The sequence below is a fragment of the Macaca thibetana genome, chromosome 19 (assembly GCF_024542745.1).
Source record: "Macaca thibetana thibetana isolate TM-01 chromosome 19, ASM2454274v1, whole genome shotgun sequence".
Lineage (NCBI taxonomy): Eukaryota > Metazoa > Chordata > Mammalia > Primates > Cercopithecidae > Macaca > Macaca thibetana.
Window position 1 is genome coordinate 39056011 of NC_065596.1, and position 8311 is coordinate 39064321.

Sequence of the window (8311 nt, forward strand, 5' to 3'; positions counted from 1 at the left end):
TAGTCCCAGCTACTCGGGAGGCTGAGGCAGGAGAATGGCGTGAACCCGGGAGGCAGAGCTTGCAGTGAGCTGAGATCCGGCCACTGCACTCCAGCCTGGGCGACAGAGCGAGACTCCATCTCAAAAAAAAAAAAAAAGGCCGGGCGCGGTGGCTCAAGCCTGTAATCCCAGCACTTTGGGAGGCCGAGATGGGCGGATCACGAGGTCAGGAGATCGAGACCATCCTGGCTAACACGGTGAAACCCCGTCTCTGCTAAAAAATACAAAAAACTAGCCGGGCGCGGTGGCGGGCGCCTGTAGTCCCAACTACTCGGGAGGCTGAGGCAGGAGAATGGCGTGAACCCGGGAGGCGGAGCTTGCAGTGAGCTGAGATCCGGCCACTGCACTCTAGCCTGGGCGACACAGCGAGACTCCGTCTCAAAAAAAAAAAAAAAAAAAAAAAAGAACAAGCCCCTTCTTCAGGGCCGAGAGAATTTTGAGCATTAGCTGTCTCTCGGTCGCCGGCTAATAAAGGACTCTTAAATTTGTCTTAAAGTGTGGCGTTGCTCTAACTCGCTCAGGTACAACATTTGGAGGCCCCAGCGAGATCTACTTCACCACTGGGCAAGAGCCGGGCTCGCTCCGGCCTCCCCTGGTCGGATGGCCCGCTTATAGGTGGGGGTGCCACCTGAAAAAGAAATTTTACAGGTCCCTGAAAGGCGACCGTCTTCCGGAGGAGAGCAGATCGACTACCGTGTGTGTGTGCTGACAAAAATTCAACCTCTGAGTCCTCAGCTTCTGACCCCGGGGTCAGGTAAGTCAGATTTGACTTCGATTTGGTGAGAGGGAGGCAGCCCTGACGAGGGCATCCCTCTCTTTGACTATCCATACTCCAGGATGCTGGAGGATCGAGTCTTGGTTTCTGGCAGGCTGGCCTCTCCATTAAGACTAGTCTCTCACTCTCTTCCTCTTTCTTTCTCTCTCTTTCTCCCCCTTTCTCTATCACTCCCACTACCTCCTCTTCTCGTTCGGGTCTCCCGAGACCTTTTGTTTAAAATGGAAAAAAAATATATATATATATATATAAAATATTGTTATAAACTCTGAGTGAATGCGTGTATGACTGAGGAGTCCAGGGGCATGCTTATGGATCTCCAGTTTGTAGCTCCATGGTGAAAGCTACGGAGTTTGAGTGGGCCCTCACCTGCAGTTCCGTGGTGACCTCATAAGGCTTAAGGCAGCATCGGGCATAGCTCGATCCAAGCCGGGGGTTTATACCGGCCCGCCAATGCTAAGAGGAGCCCAAGTCCCCTCAGGGGAGTGGCCAGGCGGGCATCTGATCCCAACACGGGACCCCCTCCCCTTGTCTGTCTAAAGAAAAAAAAACTGCTATAATTGTTTATATACCCTAGGGTCTATAGTTTGTTTTATGTTTATTGTCCTGCTCGGTGTCTATTGTTCTATTTAATGGTTGTCAAAGTTTCGTATGTCAGGTCGTCGATATTGCCCAAGACATCTGGGCAAGAATTTCTTCAAGGTCCTTAGTGTTGATTTTTTATCACAGGAGGTTAAATTTCTCATCAATCGTTTAGGCTGGCCACCACAGTCCTGCCTTTTCTGTCAGAAACAAATCAGGTGTTGTTATGGAAACGAATGTGAAGAACATTCACCTGATTGGGATTTCTGGCACCGTGAAGGTTGCTGGCATTTAGATAGTCACACCCCATGTCCAAGTGACTGGGCCACCCCAGACTAAACCTGTGGTGGGTTCAAAATAGCCACCCTGCAGACCTCCTTGCTCATCTCTTTTGTCATCCTGTAACTTTTCCTGTGCCCTTAAATAGGGCACTGTGCAGAGAAACCTATGCCCACACTGCTTTACTTTGGTTAGACTCTTATTCTATTCCTCGGTGGCTACTCTCCTACCTTAGGAAAGATCTGAGTGGCCCTTTTCCTCCTTATCCCCACACCTTACCCTGTACCTCTCATTTTCCGGTGTCACAGCAAGTCTAGCAACTCCAGGATGTGGCTCTGCTGTCACTCCTCAAACCCTTGAAAGAAAAGGCTGAGTTTGGGCTATTTGCCTTTGAGTCATGGAGACACCAAAAGTATTTAGGCTACAGGTCCAGGGAAAGAGGAAGGACACCTAGGTCCGTCCAGTCAAGGAGACCTTGGGGTCGGCCTCCAGTCCTCCTCCCTCAATCTTAAAACTACAGTTAACCAAAATGTGGGAAGTGGCATTAGCAATTGTGGTCTTTTTGCTCCTTCTGGTTATGTTAATTCTGTTCTTCCGATGCTCCGCCCACCAGGGAGTGAGTTTCTCTGTCCGTGCTGGGTTTAATATCTCTGCTCAAACCTTGTTAAATTGCCTCCAAAAATGGGAAACTCCTCTTTCCAGCCTTGTAAGGATTGGAGCCCTCTCCAATGTATGTTGCAGAATTTTTCTCTAGGCTTCTCAGGGGACTATGGGGTCTGCCTTAATAAAAGGCAAGCTCTGGACACTCTGCGAAGTAGAATGGCCAAAGTTTGGAGTCGGGTGGCCCCCAGTAGGGTCACTGAACCTCGCAATTGTTCAGGCTGTGTGGTGGGTTGTTACTGAAGCTCCCGGCCACCCTGATCAGTTTCCCTACATTGACCAATGGCTGAGTTTGATCAGGAGCCCCCCTCCATGGTTCCGCTCATGCACCATTCATAATTCTGCCTCCAAGGTCGTTTTGAGCCAGACCGCATTTTCGTCTCGACCCTTAGCCAGTTCGGCTCCCCCTGTATTGCCTCCCTCTGATGAAGAGGAGAGTCTCCCCGACCCAGTCCTGCTGCCTTATAACCATCCTGCTCCCTTGGAACCTTTTTCCCCCACCAGAAGGGAAAAAGAGGTGGACAGCCCCGCTTAAGGAAGGACTAATGTACTTATTGCAAGCAGACTGGACACTGGAAAAAGGAATGCCCGCTTCAGCCAGAGGAAAAATTAGAAAAGAAAAAGGTCCTTACCCTCCCCATTACGGAAGAGCCTGAAGACTGACGGGGCCAGGACTCCCTTGCTCTTGGCCCCCAGGAGCTCATGGTGACTGCTACAGTGGGGAGGCCAGCCTGTATGCTTTCTAGTAGCTACCGGGGTAGAGCATTCGGTACTGCAGACCCCCTTGAGCAGTGTCTCTACTAAGAGAGTGGCTGTACAACGAGCTATCGGAGCTATTCAAGAATATCCTGTCACACACTCATGAGAAGTGAGCTTGGGACAGGAAAGAGTGACTCACTCATTTCTTGTGGTTCCAGAGTGTCCTTTTCCTCTCCTCGGATGAGACCTGCTCCATAAGTTATAGGCTTCTATCTTCTCAGCTCAGCAGGCTCACCTCACACTAGGAAATACAGTGCCCCCCACTGCTCAACTCCTGCTAACTACCCCTCTGTCGGAGGAATACCTTTTAGTTTCGCCATCACAACCACTGGAAAATAGTACTGATCCTCTCCTGTTGGACTTACACTCTTTTCCCGAGTTTGGGCCGAGTCAAACTCCCCAGGACTGGCTAAACACCATCCACCAGTGGTTGTAGAACTCCTGGCCACCGCCATGCCGGTCCAGGTGAAACAATATCCCATGTGTCAGCCGGCTAGGCAGGGAATTAATCCCCATATTCAGCGACTGTTACAAGCTGGCATGCTCACACCATGTCAGTCTGCCTGGAATACTCCATTTTTGCCAGTCCAGAAACCTGGAACGAATGATTACTGGGCGGTACAAGACTTAAGGGAAGTTAACAAATTGACTGTTACTGTCCATCCAACCGTCCCTAATCCTTATACTCTACTTAGCCTGCTCCTGCCAGAACATACAGTATACACTGTCCTTGACCTAAAGGATGCTTTTTTTGCTATTCCTCTGGCCCCCAAGAGCCAGCCGATCTTTGCGTTTGAATGGACAGATCCTAGCTCTGGGGACACTACCCAATTGACTTGGACTCAATTACCTCAGGGTTTTAAAAACTCCCCAACCGTTTTTGGAGGGGCTCTCCAGCAAGATCTTACACCATGCCGAGCTAGCCACCCTAACTGTACTCTTCATCAATATGTACATGAACTTTTATTAGCTCCTGAAACTATGGACAGTTGCCTGCAACATACTAGAGACCTGCTTTACCTCCTTCAGGAGCTCTGGTGTGGAGTCTCAGCCAAAAAGGCCCAGCTTTGTCTTCCCAGAGTGTCCTACCTGGGATGCAAGATAAACCAAGGAAAAAGGGCACTCACTGGTGCCCGAAAAGAAACCATCCTATGAATTCCCACTCCCACCACCACCACCAAGAGACAGGTACGTGAATTCCTGGGGGCCGTGGGATATTGTCACCTCTGTATATTGGGGTTCGCGGAGATTGCCAAGCCCCTGTACACTGCTACAGGAGGGAATGACCCGCTAGTTTGGACAGACACAGAAGAACGGGCTTTTCAAAACCTGAAAAAGGCATTAACTGAAGCCCCTGCTCTAGCCCTCCCGAATATCTCAAAGCTGTTTCACTTGTCTGTCCACGAAAGCCAGGGAGTTGCTAAAGGGGTGCTTACTCAGACTTTAGGACCCTGGAGACGCCTGGTAGCCTATTTGTCTAAGAGGCTGGATCCTGTGGCCTCTGGATAATCAAGTTGTCTGCAAGCCATAGCGGCTACCGCAAACCTAGTCCAAGAGGCTAAGTTAATTCTGGGCCGAAGTTTAACCCTTACGGCCCCTCATACTGCAGTATCAGGGTTTACTGTTAGATCAGCCTTGTCTGACTTTCCTTCAAGATGTCTCAATCCAGCTACTCTACTCCCTGATCCAGACTTCACTACTCCTGTCCATGACTGTCAGGAACTACAGAAACTGGCCAACCTGATCTCCAAGATGCGCCCCTAAAGAAGGCGGACGCACGCCACCGTGTTTACAGACAGTAGCAGCTTCCTCCAGCAGGGGGTATGAAAGGCTGGTGCAGCCGTTACCACGGAGACAGATGTGCTATGGGCCCAGGCTTTGCCAGTAAACATCTCAGCACAAAAAGCGGAATTGATTGCCCTCACTCAGGCTCTCCGATGGGGTAAGGATAAAAGTATTAACATTTACACTGACAGCAGGTACGCCTTTGCTACTGTACTGTGTACATGGAGCCATCTATCAGGAACGCGGGCTACTTACCTCGGCAGGAAAGACTATCAAAAACAAAGGAGAAATTCTAGCTCTGCTTGAAGCCCTGTGGCTCCCCCAGCAGGTAGCTGTGATCCACTGCAAAGGACATCAAAGAGAAAACATGGCCGTTGCCCGTGGTAACCAGAAAGCTGACTCAGAGGCTTGGGACTCAGCCTGACTTCCAGTCACGCCTCTAAACTTACTACCCGCAGTATCCTTTTCACAGCCAGATCTGCTTGACAATCCCACGTACTCAACAGAAGAAGAAAAACTGGCTTCAGATCTCGGAGCCAATAAAAATCAAGAAGTTTCAGAGAGAAGGACTCACTCCTGCTTGGAAGGTACCACACACACACTGTCATCCTCACCACGCCAACGGCTCTGAAGGTGGACGGCATTCCTGCTTGGATTCATCACTCCCGCATCAGACAGGCCAACAGAGCCCAACTAGAAACATGGGTCCTCAAGCCTGGGTCAGGCCCCTTGAAACTGCGCCTAAGTCGGGTGAAGCTCTTAGATTAATTCTTTTTATTTACCTCTCTTGTTTGTTTTTGCCTATCATGTCCTCTGTGCCTTCCTATTCCTTTCTCCTCACCTCTTTCACGACAGGACGTGTATTTGCAAACACTACTTGGAGGGCAGGTACCTCCAAGGACGTCTCCCTTGCAGTTGATTTATGTGTGCTGTTTCCAGAACCAGCCCGCACCCAGGAAGAGCAACGCAATCTGCCGGTCACAGGGGCGGGAAGTGTCGACCTTGCGGCAGGATTTGGACACTCTGGGAGCCAGACTGGATGTGGAAGCTCCAGAGGTGCAGAAAAAGGACTCCAAAATATTGACTTTTATCTCTGTCCTGGAAATCACCCTGACTCTAGCTGTCGAGATACTTACCAGTTTTTCTGCCCTGATTGGACATGTGTAACTTTAGCCACTTACTCTGGAGGATCAACCCGATCTTCAACTCTTTCCATAAGTCGTGCTTCTCGTCCTAGATTGTGTACTAGAAAAAATTGTAATCCTCTTACTATAACTGTCCATGACCCTAATTCAGCTCAATGGTATTACGGCATGTCATGGGGATTAAGACTTTATATCCCAGGATTTGATATTGGGACTATGTTCACCATCCAAAAGAAAATTCTGGTCTCAGGGAGCCCTCCTAAGCCAATCGGGCCATTAACTGATCTAGGTGACCCTGTGTTCCAAAAGCACCCTGACAAAGTTGATTTAACTGTTCCACCGCCATTCTTAGTTCCTAAACCCCAGCTAAAACGACAACATTTTCAACCCAGCCTGATGTCTATACTAGGCAGAGTACATCACCTCCTTAACCTCACCCAGCCTAAACTAGCTCAAGATTGCTGGCTATGTTTAAAAGCAAAGCCCCCTTTTTATGTAGGATTAGGAGTAGAAGCCACACTTAAACATGGCCCTCTATCCTGTCGTGCACGACCCCGTGCTCTCACACTAGGAGATGTGTCTGGAAATGCTTCGTGTCTAATTAGTATTGGGTATAACTTATCTGCTTCTCCTTTTCAGGCTGCTTGTAATCAGTCCCTGCTTACTTCCATAAGCACCTCAGTCTCTTACCAAGCGCCTAACAATACCTGGTTGGCCTGCACCTCAGGTCTCACTCGCTGCATTAACGGGACTGAACCAGGACCTCTCCTGTGCGTGTTAGTTCATGTACTTCCCGAGGTATACGTGTACAGTGGACCAGAAGGACAAGTTCTCATCGCTCCCCCTGAGTTACATCCCAGGTTCCACCACGCCACCCCGCTCCTAGTTCCCCTCTTGGCTGGCCTTAGCATAGCCCGATCAGCAGCTATCAGTATGGCTGCCTTGGTTCAAGGGGAAACTGGACTAATGTCCCTGTCTCAACAGGTAGATTCTGATTTAAGTAACCTCCGGTCTGCCATAGATATACTACATTCCCAGGTAGAGTCTCTGGCTGAAGTAGTTCTTCAAAACCGCCAAGGCTTGGATCTACTATTCCTCTCTCAAGGAGGTTTATGTGCAGATCTGGGAGACAGTTGTTGCTTCTATGCCAATCAATCTGGAGTCGTAAAAGATACTCTTCAAAAGGTTCGAGAAAATCTGGATAGATGTCAGCAAGAACGAGAAAATAACATCCCCTGGTATCAAAGCATGTTCATCTGTAACCCATGGCTAACTACTTTAATCACTGCGTTAGCCGGACCCCTCCTCATCCTACTGTTAAGCTTAATTTTTGGGCCTTGTATATTAAATTGGTTTGTTAACTTTGCAAAGCAACGCACAGCTTCTGTCAAACTTATGTGTCTTAAAACTCAATATGACCCCCTTGTTATAACTGAGGAATCAATGATTTGATTCCCCCAAAAACACAAGTGGGGAATATAATACCTAACCTTGCTTTTTTACTAACTTTGTTTTTAGACTTTCCCTTTCTCCCTTAATCTCCTAGCCTTGTTTCCACATGAATAAGCTCTCCCTTAGCTGAGAAAGCCGGACGAACTCCATTTGGCTGTGTCATTGGCAAGGCTTCAGGGACTCCCCACCCACCCCCTTCCTCAAGGAGTTAACTTGTGTAAGCAGACTCTCAACATATTAGAGAGTCCAATTAACTGATAAGGTACTGAAGCAAGCAAAGTATGAAGTTCCCAGGATTTTGCTCAAGAGATAACACCGTAAAGCCTTGAGTTTGTGTCTGGCAGAGCCCACGTATATAACATCTTATGAAAGATTTAGAGCCCTTACACCTGGAAACTGTTTCTCTGTAATCATTTGTCTTTTTTTTTTTTTTTTTTTAAACTTTGTACATGTTTTTACTTCTGTAGAATTGTTGTTGCAACTGAGCTCCCCCTCCCCCTCCTAACCCGAAATATAAAAGAAAATCAAGCCCCTTCCTAGGGGCCAAGAGAATTTTGAGCATTAGCCATCTCTCGGCCGTCTCTCGGTCGCCGGCTAATAAAGGACTCTTAAATTTGTCTCAAAGTGTGGCATTTCTCTAACTCGCTCGGGTACAACACCTTTATTTGAGATAGGAAGGCTAGATGGAACCGACTGACTAGTTCTTCTCACAAGTCACATACGATTTGGTAGTTTCCTGAGGTCAGGCTTTTGTTACGTAGCACAGAATACTCTGGGCTTATTTCAAAATGCCTATGTTTCCTTGGGTGTGTCTTAGAATGATTATTTTCCCCCT

The 8311-nt window shown here is 48.4% G+C and overlaps 1 protein-coding gene across 1 annotated transcript; it reads left to right on the plus strand.

The window, feature by feature from the left end:
• Positions 1-1097: 1097 nt before the first annotated feature.
• On the plus strand, positions 1098-8088 carry LOC126941894 (endogenous retrovirus group S71 member 1 Env polyprotein). The gene is made up of 2 exons (XM_050768745.1): positions 1098-4282; positions 4785-8088. The coding sequence occupies exon 2, from the start codon at positions 5581-5583 to the stop codon at positions 7474-7476; it is 1896 nt and encodes a 631-aa protein (XP_050624702.1). The 5' UTR covers positions 1098-4282; positions 4785-5580; the 3' UTR covers positions 7477-8088.
• Positions 8089-8311: the final 223 nt, after the last annotated feature.